Source organism: Gymnoscopelus braueri, assembly GCF_963280865.1.
Source record: "Gymnoscopelus braueri genome assembly, chromosome: 17".
Taxonomy (NCBI): domain Eukaryota; kingdom Metazoa; phylum Chordata; class Actinopteri; order Myctophiformes; family Myctophidae; genus Gymnoscopelus; species Gymnoscopelus braueri.
The window spans coordinates 20115770-20140583 of NC_137617.1; the positions used below are offsets into that span (position 1 = coordinate 20115770).

At 42.0% G+C, this 24814-nt stretch overlaps 2 protein-coding genes across 2 annotated transcripts in view; both read left to right on the plus strand.

Annotated features, from left to right (window-relative positions):
- LOC308105027 (low-density lipoprotein receptor-related protein 2-like) overlaps positions 1-11151 on the plus strand; it is a gene marked incomplete at both ends in the record, with an annotated part of 73237 nt that extends 62086 nt beyond the window's left edge. The window contains 16 exons of the mRNA XM_080455662.1: positions 434-550; positions 1040-1156; positions 2139-2276; positions 2476-2598; positions 3257-3385; positions 4174-4305; positions 6207-6332; positions 6956-7099; positions 7605-7770; positions 8144-8272; positions 8973-9193; positions 9455-9637; positions 10308-10427; positions 10526-10613; positions 10732-10796; positions 10958-11151. Of these exons, the coding sequence (XP_080311788.1) occupies positions 434-550; positions 1040-1156; positions 2139-2276; positions 2476-2598; positions 3257-3385; positions 4174-4305; positions 6207-6332; positions 6956-7099; positions 7605-7770; positions 8144-8272; positions 8973-9193; positions 9455-9637; positions 10308-10427; positions 10526-10613; positions 10732-10796; positions 10958-11151 (2192 nt within the window). The remainder of the gene's footprint in view (positions 1-433; positions 551-1039; positions 1157-2138; positions 2277-2475; positions 2599-3256; positions 3386-4173; positions 4306-6206; positions 6333-6955; positions 7100-7604; positions 7771-8143; positions 8273-8972; positions 9194-9454; positions 9638-10307; positions 10428-10525; positions 10614-10731; positions 10797-10957) is intronic.
- Positions 11152-17693: 6542 nt separating this feature from the next.
- Positions 17694-24814, plus strand: part of LOC308105573 (MAGUK p55 subfamily member 3-like) — a 31774-nt gene continuing 24653 nt past the window's right edge. Inside the window, exon 1 of the mRNA XM_080456395.1 lies at positions 17694-17828. The gene's annotated coding sequence lies outside the window, so the exon portion shown is untranslated. The remainder of the gene's footprint in view (positions 17829-24814) is intronic.

The window sequence follows — 24814 nt, forward strand, 5'->3', positions numbered from 1 at the left end:
AGCATTAGATAATTATTCATGTAAGGTCTTTAACATTTTAATGATAATGTTTTGTTTAGATTTTTTACCAGGAAAATTGTCTATTTATGGCCATACTGTGAATGAACAATGACATGTATTGACAGCCGTATGAAGCGTAAATTCATCCAAACATCAATCTGTTCCAGAGATTTGGATAATCCTCACTGAATCCTTTATGCACATGTACTCATACTAGTTCATAATAAACCAAAAACATAAGAGTCCTTTCTGTTTAGAACCGCAGTGTGAGTTTTTGTATGTCAGCACCTCATTTTGATACCATAGGGTGTGTGTGTGTGTGTGTGTGTGTGTGTGTGTGTGTGTGTGTGTGTGTGTGTGTGTGTGTGTGTGTGTGTGTGTGTGTGTGTGTGTGTGTGTGTGTGTGTGTGTGTGTGTGTGTGTGTGTGTGCAGAACCAAGGCCGTGCTCTGAGAGCGAGTATCGCTGTGACAACGAGCAGTGCATCCCTGGGATCTGGGTTTGTAACCATGAGAACGACTGTGGAGACAACTCAGATGAACGAGACTGTGGTGAGTGTACACACTCACAAGCGCGTGTGCATGCACACACACATGCACGCACCCACACAGATACAGTAGATATGCACTTACACAAACACACACACACACACACACTGTCTTTCTCACTCACAGGTATACAGTACATACATGGTAACACTATGTGATTCCTCAGAATACCGTCTGTATGGAGTATGAATACCCATCTCCATATTGTAACTTTTTGTGTTTTTTCATAAATGAATGCCCTACTTGATCATACTACAGCGTCGCACAAAAGTATCAAAAGTAGCAGATGCAGATCCACAAGCTCCAAACGCGGCACGAAACGACGCGGTTTGAGCTTGTAGATCTGATACTTTTGCCACTTTAGGATTTGAATCATGAGAAGTAAAATTCTTGGACATACCGTATGAGGTTTCCACTGGACAGAGACAATACTCTACTGTTCCTATCTCTGACACACACACTCACACACCGTGTCCTCCCTTCTCCTTGCAGAGTTACAGACATGTCATCCGGGCTACTTCCAGTGTATGTCGGGTCACTGTGTCCCTGCAGCTCTGCAGTGCGACGGACGACCTGACTGTCTGGATCTGTCAGATGAGACCACCTGTCGTAAGTACTGCAGAACACACGCACACACACACACACACACACACACACACACCACCTGATTCGGATGCTTTCAATGCATTGAATGGGACATTATCACCTTTTATTAGACCATTGAATGGGCGAAGTAGGCGACATACTGACCTACCCGCGATTTATCAGACCATTCATTGGGTGTTATCAAGACATACTGACCTACCAACGGAGATGACTTAAATAGTTCAGTTTCGGTTTTGGTTTCGGTTTCGGACCATGACGGAGGCGCGCAGTCTCAGGCGAACTGGAACTGGTGTGACGTTCGCCTGAGCCTACTCAGCGCCGTTGGAGTTATGTACCGATAGGCACAGAATCGTAAATTATGTTGTGGGGACTGCTCTGCCTCCAAGTAGGTCAGTAGCTCCTGATTACGCCCAATGAATGGTCTGACAAATCGCGGGTAGGTCAGTATATTGCCTACTCGTCGCCTACTCGCCCATTCAATGGTCTGATAAAACGTGATAATCTCCCATTCAATGCATTGATAGCATTCGAAGCCGGTGCACACACACACACACACACACACACACACACACACACACACACACACACACACACACACACACACACACACACACACACACACACACACATACACGTGTTGATGTTATAATTTGAGGTGACTGTTTGTAGCCAGGTGGATGCTGAAGTAGGGCAATGAGTAACCATTTAAGCCTTATTTTATACTTGCACTGGTGTTAACCCGAAAAACCCTTGATGTACAAGCTCAAAATACGTTGCATCACGATGCGTAGTGAGCTTGTAGATCAGCAATTTTGTATATTATTATATTTGAATTTTAGCCTATAATGACACGCCCAAATGACATGCCAGGTTGTTAGTGGTTAACAAGAATATATAAATGCCTAGTCTTCTCTGGGTAAATACAAAATAAATTGACCTCAGCACATCAGACTTGACTGCTTTCTCTCCTAAAAAACACCTCCAGCCACGCGTTTCCCAGGGGGCCGTTGGTGTCCACATTATCAGTTCCAGTGTGCGAACCGCCTCTGTGTGAGCCAGGGCTGGGTGTGTGACGGCATCGACGATTGCGGGGACGCGTCCGACGAGGAGCTCAGTTTGTGCTGTAAGCGTGACTTTGTTGTTTCGTACAATGCCAGTACATATGCATCATCATTCATGCACAGGGTTCTTTGTTGTTGTGTAGTTACGTGTGTGTGTGTGTGTGTGTGTGTGTGTGTGTGTGTGTGTGTGTGTGTGTGTGTGTGTGTGTGTGTGTGTGTGTGTGTGTGTGTGTGTGTGTGTGTGTGTGTGTGTGTGCCCAGTGAACATCACCTGTGAGATGCCGTCCAGGTTCCGCTGTGCCAACGGTTACTGTATCTACTCTGGCCTGCTGTGCAACCAGAAGGATGACTGCGGAGACGGCAGTGATGAGAAGGAAGACCTCTGTATGTCTCTCCGTAGTAGTGAAAATCTATAATTTTATAATCGATTAAGTCAATTAGTTTGATTAACTGTTGCACCCCTAAACTATTATTGTATCTTGTTTATACAAGTTTTAGATCTTCTGTTTTTCAATGTAAACTTGTAAAATTGTAGACTTTGTTAAATTGAAAAGTGCTAACACCCACACATAGATACTCAAACACGATAAAACACAGATTTACAACAATACACAGCCCTGCTCAAATTATATTAAAGTTCCCATGAACATAGCTTTAGTTCTTGGAATACAGCTGTTCATGCTGAGCAAATGCATTATGATATTCAATCATGTTACAGCTGCTGCTTTATTTAAATACAGCCCTAACCTGGCTTGTAATGGGTTTAGACACAAATAAATGCATCAGTAATCACCGGCCAGGGATCATGCTGAACATTAATGTCTCCTGAACGTTCATTTATATCAAAGGACGTTCTTGGAACAGGATATTCTAAGAATGTCCATCGGTCAGTGCCGAGTACAAAAAGCCTGAAATTAGAGCATTTATTAGAATGGATTGTTGCATAATTAGGCTAAAAATGCAGGTATGCATATGAGAATCTGATTTTTTTGTGTACCTTTTGTGTTTGCCTGTCTGTGTGTCTGTGCATCTGTCTTCCTAGGCCGGGAGCCCACCCTACCCCCGTGCACACTGGAGGAGTTTAAATGCACCAACGGACACTGTGTGGCTCTGCCCTATGTGTGTGACCACAACGACAACTGTGGTGACCTCACTGACGAGATAGGCTGCAGTGAGTTCCACTGTTCACCTTCAGAGAGGGAAAATACTGGCTTATCAATTTGTTAGCGGCAACGACCTCATGCACATTTTAATGTCACACATTTTTATCTCCACTCACTACTTGTTGTTGTTATTCAGTGTTGTTTCGAGAGAAAAAAAAAGAAGGAAAATCTTTAAGTTGAGTCTGCAAACTAAAGCAATTTACAACTAAGGTCTGATGAAGAACTGAAGCTCCAAACATCACGTTCAGTGGTGGTTAAATTAAATTGCTATGGGAGTGTACATTCTCTAGTGTGCAGACTTTACTTTTTTTTTCCTGTTGCGTCTTTCTGTGTATCTCTCTCCAGCAACTAGTATTTATCATTTGGATATGCACGTTTCCGCACAAATACTATACTATATCCCCCAAATAAGCTCTAATAATATTTAATATGATGGAATATTTAGTATAATGAAATTATACAATAAATCTGCTGTAGAATTATTGATATTAATTACTCATTTTGAAATGGTAGGTAACTGCATCTTCAAAAAGTTCTTTTATAAAACATTTTTATGAGCAAAACAAAAATGGTGGATAGCTGATTTCATAACTTGACACTGAAAGGTGGATGCTTATCGACATTCAGTATTGTTACTCTGTCTAAAATACATGCAATACCTTTCAATGGAACCGCTGCCCTACACTGTGAAATCCTGCACAAAATGTTAACCAAATGGACCTTACCGCTCCCATTTGTTTACAATTATGCACAGTTAATGAGGGTCTGTTATGTGGTCTGTGTTGTCTGGCTCCAGATTTCGGCAACGACCGCAACTGTGAGGAGAAGCTGTGCCAGCACACGTGCCTGAACCTCAACGGTACAGGCTTCATCTGCTCCTGCAACCCTGGATACAAAGTGGACCCAGACAGCACCTACAGTTGCCTAGGTACGTGTGCACGCGTGCGTGCGCACACACGCACACACATGCACACGCACAAACACACATGCACGCATCGCGCACACACACATTCACAAGCCTGTGTCCATACAAAACTTTGCAAGCGTTTGCGCATGTTCACTGATGCATCCCTTGCGCGTACACAGAAACACACACGTTTGAATGTGTGTAAGTGCATACCGTTGCTGTCGGGCAGAAACCTCTATCTCCATATTTAAACTTTTTGTGTTTTTTCGTAAGTGAATGCCCTACTTGATCATACTACAGTGTCACACAAACGCATCAAAAATAGCAGATCTACAAGCTCGAAATGTGGCACGAAGCCATGCGTTTTGAGCTTGTCAATCTGCTATTTTTGCTATTTTTGAATTTGAATGCTGAAAAGTCACAGTTTTGGACATACTGTATGAGGTTTCATCCCGACAGAGACGATACACATTGCTTGTGTATGTACTTACATATTTCTGTATGTGTACACAGGTGTGTGCATGCGCGCGCGCACACACACACACACACACACACACACACACACACACACACACACACACACACACACACACACACACACACACACACACACACACACACACAGAAATACCCATACAGTACACAGAGCAGGGGTGTTTGCCCATGCTGCACACCCAACCAGATATGCACACGATCAATATTTAATATAGTTTTTTAACGACTGCATCCGTTCCTATCTCTTCCATTTATGAAACTGTCCCTCTTCAACCCCAACTGAAAAAAAAATAGGCTTTTTTTAGCTTGCCTGAAAATACCTCCTGAGGGAACGCAGATAAAAGCATGTCATTTGTTGTGAGAAGTGGTATCGAGGCCTCCAGGACACCAAACAACACTGAAATGGTTTTATTTCACAGAAAAGTACAGATAATTACAACACTAAAATGTTTGAAGGGTTGACGATGACTCATAGAGTACTTATAATAATCAATCAATGTAATTATTTTTATTTGTAAAAAGTAAGGTTATATAATGTCAAATTATGTAAGACAGCCATGTCTCTTCCAAGATTCAAAGTTCAAGATTGTAGTGTTGCATCTTATATACAAAATATAAAAATTCAACATTATAGCTACATTAATAAGCAATAACAAAGAAATAATAAATAATGGCAGCAATAGTAAGACACATATAGCATGTACAGTACATTGGTCATAGGCACAAAGTATCTACATTGGTCATATACATTAGTCATAGCTTGCCATGTTTGAAGGGGCTGTGTGTTTGGCTCCCACTTCTAAATGTTATCCATACTGTATGTGTATGTGTATGTGAGCACTGCAGTGGTAAGTAGCCATGGGAACCAACTGTTCCCGAGCTACAGTATGTGGCCCATAGGTCAAAAGCCTATCTCTTGTTTCCTTAGCGCGAGGCAGCTTTATGTACAAGTAGGCTACACCCCCGACGCTAGTATGTCACAGGGGCTTACCCCCAATCCAACCCTTGATGCTGAGGGCCAAGCAGGGAGGTGTTGGGTACCGTGTTCTTAATAGTCTTTGGTATTGTATGACTTGGCTGGGTATTGAACTCTGACCTTTCTGAGCTGCACTGTGCTGAGCTGCACTGTGCTGTACATGTGTATAAATATCATTTTTACTTGCATACTACAGTAGATGTGTATGTGCATTTACATTATGTACATGTGTTTTATGTGTGCACTTATGCAAAGTTTCATGTGCCAGTGTGCGTTGTATGTTTAAACGTCTAAACGTTTGCAACTTTTTTGTACTTTGAACACAGAGCACTTTATGAGCATAAACACATTTCTTAGCCTCTGTCTAAGGAGTCTTCCTTAAAGGTTTATGTAGAGAGCAAGTCTTTTTCTGCCAGTTTTTCTAAAATGTCATTCCACCATCTCTTTGCAGACATTAATGAGTGTGAGGTGTATGGAACCTGCCCCCAGGCATGTAAGAACAGGAAGGGCGGCTATGACTGCGAGTGTGCTCCTGGGTACCGCTCCGTGGGAGCCGGCGCGATGTGTGAGGCTGAAGGTGAGATGTTTTACACCACTGTCACTCTGGCTTCTGAACTGTCAGTGTGTCTCAGGGTCAGTGGAATCACTTATGCCCTTTATCAGGGGTCTTCAATGTTTTTTCAGGCCAAGGACCCCTTAGCTGTGAGAGAGAGATGAAACAGGGACCCACAGTACATATCAGAATCATGTTAAATGTGTGTTTTAAGACATTTTACCACTTAAACCCTCAATACTTTGTAAACTTGACCGTTGGCTCGATATTTGGTCTGCTCTTTTTTCCCTGCACACCATAACCCTTCACGCGTTGTGAGCTTGTAGATCGGGTATTTTCGGCTTATGTTTTGGCGGCCCCCCTGCAGTATCTCTGAGGACCCCCTGGGGGTCCCGGACCCCCTGTTGAAGACCCCTGCCCTATATTCAAATGTAATATTATTTTTACATGCATACAGTACATGTGCATTTACATTATGTGCATGTGTTTTATGTGTGCAATATTCTTTGTTAGCCCCCAAAAATGTAATAAAATAATTATAATAGTAATAAGGTTGAACATTATCATTATCATGTCCGTTGTTGTTAGCCCCATGTCTTGTGAAAGTAAACCACTACCTGCTATCCGTCGGCCATGTTGTCCCTCAGGGTCTGTTCCCCTGCTGCTGCTGCCAGAGAACGTCCGTATCCGGAGGTTCAACCTGCAGACAGAGGCCTACCACGACTTCCTCAAGGAGGAGGAGCGCGTCATGGCTCTGGACTATGACTGGGATCACAACAACACTGGACTCAGTGAGACACACACACACACACACACACACACACACACACACACACACACACACACACAAACACACATGATACACATGCGTACACAGACACGCATGCATACTGAAAGACATGGTATAAAGACAGTGAACTCTAAGGTTCAGTTCAATTTAGTGTAGCAGAGCCTTTCCATTGAGCCAACAAGTTCAATAGCAGCACCCCGGCTGTTTGACCTGAATGGAACAGAACAGTATTTCATATCATTGGTAACACCTGTGTTTAACCTACTACTTAATGTCACAGTGGCTGCTGTGCAAAAGGTCTAATGGGAAGAAAGAATGCAGAATATATAAAGTTGATACACATGTCTACAGACTGGATACATGATCACACATCCGCCCATCGCATACTACTTACAAAAAAAGACAACTGGCTCCTCACTTTGAAAAGACAACCTTTCAACAATAATGAGAGAAGTTAATAAAGAACTAAAAAGAACATGGCTAATGATGCCCATATATTTGACTAGGTATGGTGTACTTCACTGTGGCTGGTAAGGACTCGATACCGGGTGCCATTAAGAGGGCATACTTACCAACAGTGGATGATGGCAGCAACAACATCGGTGCTGCCGTTGACCTTGGAATCAAGTATATCACCAGCCCAGATGGAATTGCAGTAGACTGGGTGGGCAGGTGAGGTGGCAGTGGCAGCTTTTGCAGCAGCCTACTAGTTTTCTTTTCCCCTTTTATGCTTATTTCCTTTTGTTTACAATTATGTTCATGTCTTGGTAAACCGTTCAGAAAAACTAATTTCATTGCATGTGATTTTAATTCATTGCACAAAATAAAAACATGATGCAAATTAAAGAACTCCAGGTGATATCTGTCTGTGGCTGTCTACGGCTCACAAAGTAATGACTTTTTAATTACCCTTATTTTTTAGTTAATTAAATGATGAATGAATATCAGATTCCACAAACTGAACATACTGTACAGTACAGCAATATTAAATTAGCTGTATAACTTGTACATTGTGTTTATAGGTTTGTAATTCTTCTGCCAACAGGAACCTATACTGGGCAGACTCCAGGGTGAAGAGGTTAGAGGTGGCCATGTTGGACGGGCGCTACAGGAAACACTTGGTCAAAACCGATCTGGGCCACCCCTCGGCCGTGGCCGTCAACCCAAGCCTGGGGTGAGAAGCAAACGTTTTTTCCACAGCTGCTGATATACCATGGAATTTTGAGACAGTGTTTCAGACAGTTGAAAGTTGGAGAACTTCAATCAATTTATGGGATACTGTTAAAATCTCCAACCAAGTACTTCTTTTTACAGCTCTTCTAGCTTTAATATTTTATTTGATGGTTGTTATCAGTTGTTTAAATATTTATCCATACCACACTGCCTCTTCTAATAATTCAAAAAAAGAAAATCTAAAAGCTGGAAGAAAGGTCATGATATTTCTACAATTTAAAGTCTGGGGACAACTCAAAGTTTATATTTACAGAGCAGTAGTTTTTTTTCCCAGTTCGTGCCACTGTCAAAGTTATACCATGAACTGAATAGTGTTTGCGACCGTAAAATCACATTGAAATACGTACTTGTTACATTGTCAATGCTGTAGGTCATCTTATTGTATATTTCCTGCATTTATTACTGGCATTGCCACTGCAAATTAGGCATTTAATTTCCAATATGAAACCAAAAACGATTAAATATATAAAAACAACAGTAAAATAAGCATAAAATCCTAAAGTGCAGTGAATTGAAACTGAGCAGCATATTAAAAACAGTTGCATCCAGCATTTATCAAAACAAGGTAACATGGCAGCATGACATACTGTATAACATGACATCCCTCCATCTTTCCTCACTCCATTCTTCGTTTTCTCCAGCCTGCTGTACTGGGCGGACCGCGGCAAGGTAGCCAGGATCGAGTACTCTTGGCTGGATGGCCAGCAGAGGAAAGTGCTTGTGGCTGAGGGCCTGGGCTGGCCCACTGGCCTGTCAATCGACTACACCAACGAGAATAGGCTTTACTGGTCCGACTCTAAGGAGAGCCGCATCGAGTCTGTGTTGCCTTCAGGAGAAGACAGAAGGACTGCTGTATACATAGGTAAGAGGGAGCTGGAAGGACACAGTAAAAAGGTCAATACTGTATGTATGGGAATAGAAGCATGAATGGTGTTTTAACTGCAAACAATGACAAGCTTAACAAGTGATTATTATTATTACTTGCATTCAGATTTTATTCTTTCAAGATGTTATCTTATTGTAAATTTGATAACTTGCCTAGAATATCTTAAAAGAAGCCTGAAAATGTTTCCATATCCACTTTTTTTCTAAAGTAAACCCTGCTATTTGGTACCTTGTCTAGATGTACGGAACCCCTTCAGTGTCAGTGTGTTCGAGGACCATGTTTATTGGAGCACCCAGGAGAAGGGGGAGGTGTTCCGGCAGGACAAGTTTGGCCGCGGCACCAAGACCAAGCTGCTCACCGCCGGGCCCTGGCTTACCCAGATATCAGTCTACCAGCAGCAGAGATACAACTCCATAGCCAGTTAGTTGTGCACACAGACAACGCACACACGCACGCACGCACACACGCACGCCATGACACCACGCAGAGTGCAGCATGTGCTCCTAAGCATGCGAAACACCAAGGGCCTATTGGCATGCATAAGCATGCACACATCGTAGTCATATCATTGTCTTTAATGTGCGTATCGTGTTCCATTTTCCAGTTGCATTTTCTTTAACCACCTGAGCCCAAATTTATACTTCGCTGTGAAAATAGCCCACAACACGTGACAGTGTGACACGTTGACAGCTTGTAGATCGGCTAATTTCTTTATTTTGGAACATTTTCGCCAGAAATGACATTCCCAAAACAGGGGTGCCAGGTTGTGGTTAGCCACTTAAACCCTATCCTGAGTTGACTGGGGTTCCCCCAGGACTTTTTTCCCCTTTTCAGTTTACAAGAAAGAGCAGATCTACAAGTTCTTCAATGTGTTTACGACACTCAACAAAACAATGATCAGGATCTAACCCATTGTCATTTTAGATTTTAGCTATTAAAAAATAGCAGATATACAAGCTCACAGCGCTGCGAGCTGCTATTTTTTAAAAAATATTTTTGAAAAATCTTGAAAGCGTTTGAAAAGCGTTTGTAGTATCGGCCTCAGGTCTTAGTGGGCTAAACACCCTGTCACTACCTTCTCTCCATCCAGTGACGAGCCCATGTAAAGGCACCTGCAGTCACCTGTGTTTGCTCCGACCCGGAGGATACACCTGTGCCTGTCCTGAGGGCACCAGCATGGTCTCTGGCAGCAACACGGAATGTGATGCCGGTGAGAAACGTATTTTGTCTTATAATCTTACTCTGTGTACGTCTGTGGAGAAGGAAAACAAGTCAAATATTGACGATGAATTCTGTTCTCCTGTTCAGGGTTTGACCCGCCCCCCACTATGCCTCCACCGTGCCAGTGTCAAAACGGTGGAACCTGCTACTTTGACGACAATAAGGCTCTCTGCAAGTAAGTGAACACGCGCATGAATGCCTTAACATGCACACGCACACACACACACACAAGCAGATGCAGATATGGTAGCTAGTAAAGCTCTGGCCAACATTTGCATTGTATTGTTTCTCAGGTGCTCTCCAGAATGGAGGGGAGACTACTGTGAGATAAATGTATTCCACACCATCGCATCATCAGGTACAATTATTGTCAATTATAATGTCATGTCATGTCAATTATAATGTCTTTTACTAGTGGTAAGAGGATGACATCTTGTCTTTCCCTGCACACACACATGCATGCATGCACACACGCACGCACATTCAAACACGCTTCCTTGCCTCCTCTCTGTCCATCAGTGGGAATAGCAATCGGTGTGTCATTTTTTATCGTGGCTCTGCTTGGTGGCCTGGTGTACGTTGCTCACAAGAAGCCTAAAATGCTGGGAACGCTACGGAGCAAGGTGCCATCTATGCCCTCCATGCCATCCATGCCATCCATGCCCTCCATGCCATCCATGCCATCCATGCCCACCCTGCCCAGCTTCAGGTGAGAGTGAGAAAACAGACAATCAATCAGTGGCTGATGCTGTTCTGCGTTCAGCATTATGCTTCAGGATGAATACCACAGTATAAAAACTTTTATTATTATTATATTATTATAATAAATATATTATTATCATCATCATCATCATTAATGTGACTATTAAGGCATATCTGCTTCTCTGAGATAGAACAGCAAAGAGAGAAAGGAAGGAGAGAGACAGGATAATATACTGTAATTTTGGTCCAAAGCCAAGAATGTTATCCATTAAATTGCAATTATCTAGTTGAGCCAATTCAATATTTTATTGAATTTCAATGATGTTCCGTTCCACCTGTGTCACATACTGTATGTGTTCTGTTTTCAGAAAAGCTCAGTCTCCAAATGGATCGGAAACAACCGCAAGTGATATGAGACCAAATGCTGAACCTGTTAGTGTCACTGGTGCACCTCACCGCTTAATCAACTATAGGAGCAAACATTTCAAATCTAATACAGACCTGTCCAATAACACATTCATACATATTCTATTGGTGAAGAAACATGTAACTGGAGCAAATCGATTTCACTGCCAACTACAAGAATGCAAGCTTTAAATGTTTAATAATCCCGCTAGAAACACCTCTCCATTCTCCAACAACATTCACCATGCTTTATTTTGTTTTTCCCTTTACCAATTCAGTGAGATTAATAAATGGACAGCAGCTGAAGGTAATATAAATTGTTGGTATATTTCATACAAGCATGGATAACTGCTTGCACAGAGAAACTCCTGAATGAAACAAACACATAGTATGTTATTACCTTTAGTGTATATCCATGATAAGCTACGTCTCCTTTCTGTCATTCTCAATTGGCGTAGTGTGTCACTGAATCAACGGTTGCTACGTGGTTGCTACCCTGTCACGTTCAACAATGTGATTGTGTGATACATAAATTTGAGACAAACTGAACTTTTGGACACTCTCCTCGTCTGCTCCACCCCGCTATCAAGCCAACAATCCTTTGCACGGGATTGACGCCTGCTTCCATAGAAAATGATTGGGAAGGGTTAAACCCTATATACTTTGTGGCCAGCTCTTTTTTTCCCTCTACACCAAATTTCTTCGCCAGAAATAGCTGATCTACAAGCTCACAACCCATTGCGTTGTGACGCATTGTGAGCTTACAGAGCTCCTATTTTTGCCTAATGTTTGCCCCAGATTAGGGACGCTAGGGTTCATGTGATTACAAAATCGCCTTGCTCCACCTACAGTGTATCTGCACCGTAAGCGCTGTACCGAAACATTTTTTACAGGCTGATTTCCCTTACATTATATTGCATCTTGATAAATATATATTTGAATATATTTCCGCCCTAATCTTCTTTGGACAACTCCATGTCTTTAATTTACTCATTCAGGTGCCTTGTTTGAATGTATCCATGGTGGAGACCGAGGGAAAGAGTTTTGAGAACCCAGCATACGATTACGACAGCGCAGAGCCCCCAGCTCCCAGCAGTGTGGAGACTGCGGTGACGGTTCCTGATGGATCAGTCAAGGTCAATAGAATTACATTCACTGTTCCTCGCTGCACTGAATTCATTTGAAACACAACTCTCCTTTACAGCATCAACCTCGTAGATTTGTGAATCACTTTCAACTTTATGCTGAATTCACACCAACAAGCGGACTTTCACTGCTGCATTCTGAGAAAGCGGCAAGGTTCAATGCATTGTCTATTTAAATAAAGTAGAGATCGTTTTGATGCAAACAATATGTTTTATTGAATAAAATATATGGAGTCTTACGCTGGTGGTGGCACTGGCAGTGCAGATGAACCTCCTTCCTTCTCAACTCTAGAAGACAATTGAGATTTTAACAAGGTGGCGTTGGGGATGGAGATCAGTTGCTCGTCGCTTGCTGAAAAGAGAATGAGAATTAAAGACGGAGCCCAATCGCTTAATTGGCTGACTGCAGATTGCCAGATTCAGATTGGCTGGTAAAGCTCACACCTCAAGCTGTGAATTAAGGAGAATTCCCCAGCAAGAAAGATAAAAGCGTGAGAGAAGAGATCTTCCTTATTGAACTTACGCTTAGAGCTACATGTACATGTAGAGGAGAGACCGCTGCTTTCCCCACCATAACAGGGGGAAGCCAGCAAAAAGAAGAGCGTCAAAAGTTGAGAAAAGTTTGACTTTGACCCTTCGAGACAGAGCAGCAAGCCGTGATTGAGCAACTCCACGGCCTATTTCTTACCTAAAATGTACTGTATAAATTGTTTACAAACAAGCTGCAAGAGACGAACATCGAACGTCTGTACTTCTCCTCCCTGTCTTTGAGCTCTGCCTGCCGGGGAGTGGGGACAGCTGCTCGATTTGATCTACTTGGAGTGCTGGAGCTCTCGCTACGAGGGTTTCACTCATACCTCGGTCACCCATTTTATTCCATTAGTGAATGTCCAACCTGTGAACATTCACTTGCAGCTGCATGCTGTTGTCAATTCAGCGTATGGCTTTATTGTGTTAACATAGCAGTTAGTTACAGACACACTGTTTGAAGAGCTCAATGACTTGAAGTTTGGTTCTCAATGTATATTTTCTTCCTAGGGAGAAAACACAGATTCCGCGGTGAACATTAAGAATCCCTTATATGCAGATGAGGTTCAAGTTGTGGCAGAGCCCATCGGGAGTGCAGCCGCACCTGTCAGCATTGTCAGCATCGAGGTTCGTTTCATAAACATCAAAGGGCTCATTTCCCATTTCAACATTGACCAGACATTCCCACATGCGGAGCTGACAATGACCCTGAGGTTTGATTTGATATACCTTTTAACTGTTCTCAATTCTCTTATCTGGTGGACATTTTAGGGGCCCTTTGACAACCCAGCATATGGCGATGATGACATCGCCCCTGAGCAACCTCCTGCCATGGAACAACAGGTAGTCATGGAGACAACACAGTGGTTCCATTCTGAATCACGATTCACTCATTTTAAAAAGGTAGTGGATCAGCCATCAGAACCCCCGTGATCTACGCCATTTGATTGGTTGAGGGGAGCACCCAAAATTACAGTTTTTCATACCAATGCTGTCTGACGGCTGAATATCCACTGCCTTCTACAAAAAAAGGATTTCCTCAAGTGTATATACTGTATATTATTTCATTAACTACCCACACAATACCAGGAGTTGTTACTAAAAGATGCGTGGGAGAAACTGCCATTTTGGTTTCACAGACTGCCAAAAGACAAGGAATCTTCTGTAGAAAATACATAGACTCAGGGTGGGGGGGCTGTGGCTTCAATTTAATTTCCTCTCTTTACACATAACGTATACCACAGTTTTACACCAAACGTGTGAGGAAATTGGAGTTGGAAGCACTTCATTCCATCTTTAATCCTTTTAAATTGCTTTCCCTGCCAGTTTGAACCCATGCCAGATGACAGTCCCGCTGACACGATGATAAACCCCCTGTACCTGGTGAGTACAGAAGCACAGCAGGAAAGCTACATTGAATATTTCAACAGATATCCTGCATGGCTAGCCCCCCCCCCCCCCCCCCCCCCCCCCCAAGCTGTTTATTATTCTGTGCTGCTTGAAGGGAGGAATTTCATTCATATTCACAGAGCTATAAAGGTCCTGTGCAACGTGCTTGTTGGGTTAACCAAAACTCTGGTGACTACACAAGTCTTAACACCATCATTTGTCAATTTAAAAATGTAATTATCCAAGAACAAGATTTCCTGGTTAACCGTTATGTACTTTGTGTATATCAAATTGTGAAAATATCCGATTTAAAAGCTTCTACATCTGCTATATTATGCAGAATATTCGCCTATGACATGCCCAGAATAGGGACGTTAGGGTTCACGTGCTTGATTGAAAGATTGACAATTTGGAAATGCATGTAAACACATTACAGCATGATAACAATACATTAAAATCGTTCAACAGGACTCCACACAGACCCTGGGTCCAGCAGGTTCACCTGATCTGACACCAGGACTGACATTAGACCTCACCTCTCTACAGCAGGACGAAGACTCATTCAGTTTAATTTGAAGGTGTAGCCATTCTAACATAATTCTGTATCAACGTATCTGTGGCTTAGCTAATATAGTACTAACATCGGCAGGTTGAGAGTATCCATAAGCATTCACAACACTGCTGTGTGTTTTGGGTGATGTCAAATGCCATCATATAATCATGGCCCCAGCATCTCTTTGAAAATAATCATGCTTCTTATTGTAATGTATTCTGATGAAGTGGGTGTTGTGATTTAGAATCGCTGTCCTCTAGGAGGTGGTGACTAAATTACCATTCTCTGAGCTCAGAGAACAACATGACACCAAAGTTTATTAAACACACGCACAGAATATACAGTATACCTTTGCACAAGCCATAATACGTGACAGTGAGTTACCGTATGTGTGAGTCATGACTGAAACAGAAGTAGGCAAGATAGGACAGAAATAGGAATAGATAGAAAACATGATGATCTAGCAAGTAGGTGGCAGTTGTACTTCAGCTACACCCTGTGTACGTGGGCCTGCAGTATCCTGATAAAGAGCACATGGCATCAGAAACACATACGTATCTATATGCTTAGGATTGAGTTAGTATAATTAACTATTATGCTTACACAGTTTAAGAGTGATTAAGTATAGTTGTGAGATTATGTACAGATACTGGGATATGGGTCAAGCCTCATGCATATTACATCTGTTACCATTAGGGTATATCTCTGTCTGAGAGAGAGAAACATTAGCCATAAACTTTAGCCATTGTGTACTACATCCTATGGTTGTTAATATCTTTTAGTGACAGTTACGAGACTGAATACATGATATAGCATAATACGTATCCTATCAGGGTTTTACAACTAATTTCCCAAATGTTTTGTAAAGACCTAGCAATCTCTTTAATTGTGTGTATTTAAATTACATTGTAAATTGTTTTTATGGTTCATTAAATGTTTTTTTGTTTTAATATATGTATATTTTAAATTGTAGAAATCGTAGTGTGTTCAATAAAATTTCAATGACTGCAAATTAGTTGGCCTGCAATATATGCTATTCAGAGAACATGAAGTGGAAAGTGTGTAGGCCGAACCGCTGGTATTAATCTCATTAAACAAATAGCATTGCCCTGTTCACATTCACCTTCCTCTCTCTCTCTCTCTCTCTCTCTCTCTCTCTCTCTCTCTTTCTCTCTCTGTCTCTGCTTCCATCCGGTATATGCCTCCTTCCCTTGTGCAAAGGTATGGTAGGCTACACATGTCAAAGAGTTAGTAAGTGACCCAGTGAACTTGGCTGAAATTCTTTGTCACCAATTTAATTTCATGATCAGCGTGATGATGATCACAGAGCAAAGACAATGATGTCAGTGCTTCCATACTCTCTCTCCTCTTTCATCCCTTCTCGTCTCCTCTCGTCTCCTGTCCCCTCTTCTCACACCATGATACATGTCTCATCACATCAAGGCCTCTTCTCAGCACATTTACCACAACTAGGGCACAGGGAGAGAGAGAGGGAAAGAGCCCACTTCTACCAGATATATCCCTGCTTCTTGATAGGGAGAGAGAGCCCACAACTAGATACTATTAGCTATACATCTATTCTCCATGATGTTTTTGCATAGTAGTGTATATTTGTCTGTCATTAAATGTTTCGATGAATTGAATAGGCTACAAAGGACCCCAATGGAAACAAGCCATAGTACTTTCTTGGGTTTAAAATCCTATTAACAGACCTTGTATTGAACTGTGCTTGTCTTTGCAAAATGTTAATAAAGTATTCAATCAATCAATCCGAATGCAAGAGAGAGAGAGAGAGAGAGAGAGAGAAGGGGGGGGGGGATATGACGGTATGGTCAAAGACATAAACGTTTCAGTAGCCCCACCCCCCTCCCCAAATATTTTGGTTTATCAAATCCCAAATTCCAATATTGATAGATAGGTAGGATCGGCTTAATTAATGACAAAAAACAACAACAATAAACAACCATAATAAATTATTAATAATAACATCATTGTGGCCCCTTTAGTTGTTGTGGGGTGTTTCTGTCAAGTGGTACATTTGCACACACCTGAAACTCATTCCCTGCATTTACCCCATCCTAAAACTACACTACAGGGTGTCGCTTGTCAAAAGGAACCGCGACGACGCGTCTTTAACTCTGTTTAAATCTGTTCTTTTTGGCAATAAGCGACACACACCTTTGTACTACGGAGCATAAATTATAGTCGCAGCCAGCCGGGCTCACACATAGAGGTATAATATAACGGGCTCACACAGCGAGACAGAGATTGGAAAGGGGCGGAGCTAACATGTATCTGTATGTATGTGTGTGTGGTGGTGTGTGGCTGTAGTTCAGCGTGGAGAGAGGCTGACTGACTGAATGAATGAATGAAAGAAAGAATGACTGAGAGAGGGGGACGGGGAGATTGACCGAGCCAGCCAAGGATATGAACGCGGATTTCTGCGACGGGGAGAGCGAACCCTAATAGCCCATGAACCAAAGGGGGAAAGCCAAGGTAAAGCAGAGAGAGAGAGCGAGAGAAGAAAGAAAGACAGACAACGGGAGGCAGCTATAGCAGCGAGTCACCACTAGAGGCGCCAGGAGCAGCAGCAGGTCCACAGGGACGCACAGACTGCCTGGCTGCCAGCAGAACAGCACCACCAGCACACAGGAGCGTGGTGAAGAAGGTAAGGATGGATGCTCTGGTTACGTTGTTGTTGTTGTTGATTCATGATAAATAAATGCACCCTGTGTCAGACATACAGTCAGCAGGGGGGGAGGGGTGTGTGTGTGTGTGTGTGTGTGTGTGTGTGTGTGTGTGTGTGTGTGTGTGTGTGTGTGTGTGTGTGTGTGTGTGTGTGTGTGTGTGTGTGTGTGTGTGTGTGTGTGTGTGTGTGTGTGTGTGTGTGTGTGTGTGTGAGAGTCAACAGAGGAATCTCCTGAATGATGCCAGATGAAAAGACAGAATGCACATCAATGTTTATTTTCCTTCATGTATATGGCTTGCATATTTTTTTCTCATGGCATTTGGGCTTGTGTGCTTTACATGTTACATGATGAGCTTATATGATGTGCATCATGCACCTGCCAGCACTACTACTGTATGCAGCAAATACCAGTTCAGATGCTTGATCATGTACGTATTAGATGTACAGTGTTTTGATTAACACATGTAACTCCAGTCGTGGCATTCAACAAGTGCAGGCGAATGAATGTGAGTTAAATTAAAAATTCGAATCATGCGAATTGGATCGTGTGTGTCACTTAAAATCAAATTGTCTTTAGTTTCTAACAAGATTAATATGAATGACAGAATCACAGGTCTGTGACACTCTCAGAATCCTCTGTGACCTCCCACAGTGAGAGGTGGGCTGTATGAGGCTGGTCAGTGGTCATGCTTAAGTGCGGAGCAGCACAGAGCCTTGTTTTATGGAGGTGACACCATGAAGTGCACTGGAGGCTGAAGGTGGCTTTATAGCGTTGGCTGTTTTATTGGATGGCAGGACTGATGGAGGAGACAGAAATCGTATGCAGCAAAGGACCGGCATGGATCAAAGACCCAAGGCAGAAACTGAAACCTACAGTACACTGTAACATCATGAGTGTTCGTTTAACTCTGAGAGTATATTATAAATGGAACCAAATGGACCCAGATTGAAGATTTTATAGTTTGGGAGAGTTTCAAGTGTAAAAATGTACCCGAGTTAAATCAATCTGGGAACCCATTCATTTAATAAAAACAAAAACTTGTCCTTAAAAAACAACTCTTGAGAGATTTAGGGTTAGATTAATGCCAGATTTTCGGTTAGATTTTGTAGGATTCCCCATCACACCTGCTATCGTATGCTTCCTTTTCCCTCATCACCCTGCAATGCGTTTTGTGACAAATCATCACAATTCATAAACAATTACGGTGAGAAAATCGTGGTGACTTCTTAGAAATGATGCACAAATGCGTTTGATTTTGTGCTCGGACCGATCCATTCACACTCATCCAAGCTCACAAGGAACCTACCAGTGTTCTGCTCAATCTTTAGTTATGGCTGATAAGGTTGTCTACTCCACAAACCATCTGGGCAGTTTGCCAGCTATAATAGTCTGGAGGAGGCGCTGCTGTATGCTAGAAGCATCATAGTTGGCCACTAAAATACAGATTTGGCAGATGATTTATGACGATGTGCCAGATGGCGTGGTCCCCTGTGGTCACGAGCCAGAATGAATCTCTTAACGTCACAAATGGAGTGTAGTCTCCACTCTCCACACAGCCTGCTGCTTCTGAGGACCACGGGTAAAGGTGTTTTGAGGTAATGTTCCTCTAAGCCTAATTTATGCTCCGTAGTGCTCTTAGCCGGAAAATAAGTTATTTTTGGCAAGTGACACCGCCGTGCTATCGAGTATAAATTAAGCTTAAGCCTCTTATAGGCTGTCTGGCTTCTGACTTTTATGGTTTCTTTTTCATTTCTTTTCGCTTTCCATCACTGCATTTCTTTTATCCCTTTAGCCCACATGAAATCTATAATGAAATCCTACAAGTTTGGCTGCATCATAGTTAAAGTTCTGTTTGAATACATGGTTCTGCAGAATTGACATTTTTGTCTTTGAGATAGCATTTTGGTATTTTGAGATAAACTGAATTTTGGAAAGAGGAGCCTGGAATAGAGTGTAATTAGATCACTAATACCTATCTTCCTGGAGAGCCAGTCCTCTGCCGCTATTATGAAGAGTTCAAAGTAAAAACATTATACACATGAATTGTTATTGATGTTTCCATAGATTATCTGAAGACGTTTGTAGGGTACATGCTTGGCATGAAAACTGCCATATCCACACATTTTTAGTACAGGTCAGACCAGACATGTGGGTGGCACTGTGGGTGGTAGATGGTATCACAGTTAATATCACGCTCCAGCTCACACACACACACACACGGGTGGGGGGGGGGGGCACGGACACAGAGGCACAGTCGCATGCATACAGGTTAGTGGACAGATGGCAATGGCTGTGTGTGCACATGACCTTCCTCTTGTCTCTCTTTCCCCTGGGCTTGGTGTGGCAGAGAATGAGGCTGACAAAAGCCAAACAGGTGTTGTGTTGTTGCCTATATATCTGATCACACTGGCATTCTGTCAGTATGATCAAATACAGCATGACTTACTGCGTTGCACAATTTGCCTTTGTGATGCATCAACATGACAGAATATGACAAATAAGAAACGATCCACAATTGCCAACAATCCATCTTGAGGAACGCTATTAGAGCCCCTAGTCGCCTACTGCTTTCTTTTGTTTATTTTTACTGGGGAAACTCTGAGCCTATTTCCCTTGAATATAAGGGGGTGGGGTTCCTCACAATTAGAACTTTATTTCTCAGTGTTTTCCTCCAGATGCCTATGTCACATGTGTGAGGGGAAAATAATCTATTCACAATTGCGTGAAAATTAGACGAAAAAGGATGGAAAAATTAGAGGTGCGAAAGGGTAAAAACTGACAATATCTGTGTGAATGGAGTGGACCAGTCCTACTCCTTAGCCTCCTTTCCATCATTGGTGCGTTGTATTCTGTTCTATTCTAGACAGTCTAGTAATCTAATCCAGCATTGTGTTAATTGAAATCCTCAGCGATGCGCAGCGGTCCATAAGCCAGTGTGGTCTTTGGATCACGGAGACCAGATGACGCCGTGAGCATTCTCATATCCTTCACCATATGGTCAGTGTAAATCCAGGGTGTTCAGATGACAGCTTCACTGACGAGAGAGAGAGAGAGACCACTCTAAGCTTTTCTCAGCCTTGTGTAATTAGAGATGGAGAGTGTTGGAGGCAGGAGACGAAAGAGAGAGAGAGCATGGGGTTCATGAATACAGGTCAAGCGGCCAGCCAGGCAGGACCGCTAAATGTAAACATGGAGGGACAGAGAGAGGATTAGGAGAGAGAATGAAGCAAACGGCTAACAACGTAGTTGTTTCTTCACCTATAATAAACAGCAATGTTATTGGCTGACCCAAATTGTGTCAGTAGAGCATGACAGGAAGGAGGGAAACAGAAAAGAGAGAGTCGATGAAATGCTGTTAATTACTTAGCAAGAGTTATGTCTCACTGAGTTCATTATCCCACCCATAATGTGCTGTAGCATGCTAATGACCATAGTCTAATCTGTTTATACATAGCCTATGGGCCCTGTCTTGCCCCTTATGCCTAAACATTTTGGGCATTTTTTACTATTTAGAAAAACATTCTAAAATAGTGAAAATAGCTGATTTACATCGACACGTTGTGAGCTTGTAGATCAGCTATTTGAACTATTATAAAATGTTTGTATGAATAGTAATACAAAAAAAGAAGCCAATTTTAGGCATTAGGGGTAAGGCAAGATAGGGCCCATGTTTCTTTCACATCGTGCATCCGTCCAAATTCCGGAGTGCAAAATCTGTGACTTTCCATCGTAATGATACTGTGCCACCCCTATACATGTGGTGATGATGACATACACACTGTGGTTTGATTCTCGAGGAAGCATTTGATTCAGTTTATTTAGTATGAAAATAAACGTGCAATCTTAGCACAGTGTGACAGTTATTTTGGGTCCAAGTTATGTTATCGTTGTTATTCAGCACATATCGGAGCAGGCTAGATGTGTTTTTGTTTGAGTTGTTGCTGTGGGAGGCATCAAGGCAATGTGTGCCATCAATCAGCATTCTGAAGCACAGACGGATGGATCATAACTTGGCCATGGCTGCAACCTGGGCCACACACCAGCACAGCCATGTGCTTCAATATTTTATACTGGTTGTCAAGTCATCAACATGATGAGTCGACTTGCCGTTTTGGAGGTTGCCATTAAAGACGAGCCAAAATGAAAAACATGTTTTTCACACTTTTAGAGCATATCTGTGGTTAAAAGACAAAACAATTGATGCCAAAGAAATATATATATATTTTAAATATCAAACGTCCAATCTTAATTACTTCCTGTCAAACAAAAACGTAACGGACTAACTAAAATATCAAAATGTTTGACCAAACACCTCAATATCAATATTGTGATTATATTCTTTTCCCTTTTTTCTTTTTTTCAATCAATTTTTTTTTGCAAAAATAGCGATGTACAAGCTTCACGCCTAACATTTGACTGTACTGCCTGACCTGTACTGTTAACAATTGTGTTAATAAAGTATTCTATCAATCAAAAACAAGCTTGTGAGCTTGTAGATCACTATAGAAAGTGTAAAATAAGGTTTACGTGATTTAAAACCAAGAAAGGACAGCACTAATATGATATATTACTATATCCAAAATCTCGGACAATGTCTGGTCTCCTTTCACCGTATTGATATATCGATATACTGCCCAGCCCTTCCTGAATATGCCATTTGATGCCCTCGGCTGCGCTGTGGGCATAATGCAACTCTGAGTCCTCACCACAAGGTCACTGGTGGTCAGAAAAAGTCAGTTTTACATCTGTGCTGCAACCATTCATGTATAATGTATTCTAGGCTTTTATCCACATGAACCTGCAGTGAGTAATAGAGTCTCAGTGTACAGTTTGTCCAGGCACATGGACACACACTCTGGCTCTGAGTGTGTGACGTTTTAAATAAAACAGATGTAACCACTGTACCCACCAGGCCTCTCTCTACCATCCTAACGTATGGCTTTAGTGTGTATGGAGAAGATAAAGTGAAAGGTATCGTTCCTGTCCCACAGATTAAACATGTACGTCCTCGATCGGTTTATGTCGTGCGCTTACGTTTGTGTCTCTAGGTATAGTTGATGTTAATCTGCCAGGGAAAGGATGACTGTTGGATGACAGATCTGATTGCTCAGTCGCCACGGACACAAGGAGGAGATTTTCTACTGGTGGTGACCCCTCGCTATCAGCTGCTAAGCTCTTAAATCTGTTGATATTAGATAATGGGGTGGATACACTGTGTTAGAGTGTTTGTGTACAATACAGTACAGTGCAGTGCCTACCTTCACATAAAGTTTACAGTCTCCATCTCCAGCTTACACACACGCACGCACGCAGGCACACACGCATGCAACTGGTAACTCATTACTCTCCTGTAGTTATCCATGTGGTCGTGCTCCAAATGGCATATTGCCCCTCCACCCACACAGACAGCTGTTCCCAGAGCAGCTGCAACAACAGGTAAATGCACAACGGGTCACAAAAAATACAGCAAATGATCCAAAAATGTAGCTTCTAGATTATTCTATTAATTGAAAAAGTAATTGATACAATAATCTGTCAGTAAATAATCGATCGTTGCACTATAGTGAACAGGGAACGCTTAAATAGCCTTGAAGCTTTGAAATGTACTGTGTGGACTAAATAATACTGCATATCTGTTTCCTGACAGTGATCATGTGGTACTTGTAATTGATTTAGATTTGGATCTCTTTTATCTCCAGGGGGTAATCTTCCATTAGTTTAAAACAAAACATATTAAGAGAGAGAGATTAGAGTGAAGGTAAATTAATAACAATTATCTGCCCTTGTGCACTTATTTCCTTTTTTCTTTTTTGTATAATTTCTCTTTCATTGTTTTAACGTCAGGTGTCACGTGTTCATATACTGGTCATAAATCTGATTTGCTGTTCAATATGAATTATTTGTTTTTGTATTGATAATCAATCAAGACCACAATATAAATTTACATTTCTGTGCACATTGTCATTAGGAAGTCTTGTCTTCATCAATATGTTATTTACTGTGTAGATGATGATTTGTGTACGCTTTTACATTATATTGATTTTATATTTAAGGCGGCAACGCATTTGTCCTTAGTATTCAATATCCTGACCCGTATGACAAGACTATGAATGAAAGAAAATCCAATACAGTCAATCACTCTCATCTCTAATCCATGGCTTCTTCTTCTTCTTTTCCTTTCGGCTGTTCCCTTCAGGGGTCGCCACAGCGAATCATCTGCCTCCATCTCACCCTGTCCTCTGCCTCCTCTTCTCTCACACCAACTAACTTCATGTCCTCTTTCACTCCATCCATACATCTCCTCTTTGGTCTTCCTCTAGGCCTCCTGCTTGGCAGTTCCAACCTCAGCATCCTTCTACTGATATACTCACTATCCCTCCTCTGTACATTAACCACAGTCTGGCCTCTCTGGATTTATCTCCAAAACATCTTAAAATGCGCTGTCCCTCTGATGTACTCGTTCCTGATCCTATCCATCCTCCTTGTTACTCCCAGAGAGAACCTCAACCTTTTAGTCTCTGCTACCTCCAGCTCTGCTTCCTGTTTTTTCCTCAGTGCGACTGTCTCTAAACCATACAATATAGCCGGTCTCTCCACCGTCTTGTACACCTTTCCTTTCATTCTTTCTGATACGTCCATGGCTATTAACCACTATATACTTTGTCGTATGACCCATAGTGAGAATCGCCAATCTACAAGCTCGAAACGCATATTTTGGAAAAGTTATACACCTATATGACATGTCCAAAATAGGGACGCCAAGGTTATGGTTCATGTAATATAACAGTGTCAACAAACGTTCAGGGGTAGGCTCCTATTGGACAGAATGGTCAGGATTATCAGTCCCCACATTTTCAGCTTCTCGACACAAAACAATCTTTTTTTTAGATTAAAATCTGTGTCTCTTGCTTCAGCTGTGAGAGAAACCATTACCCATCTTTAATTATGTTGAGAGACTTCAGCA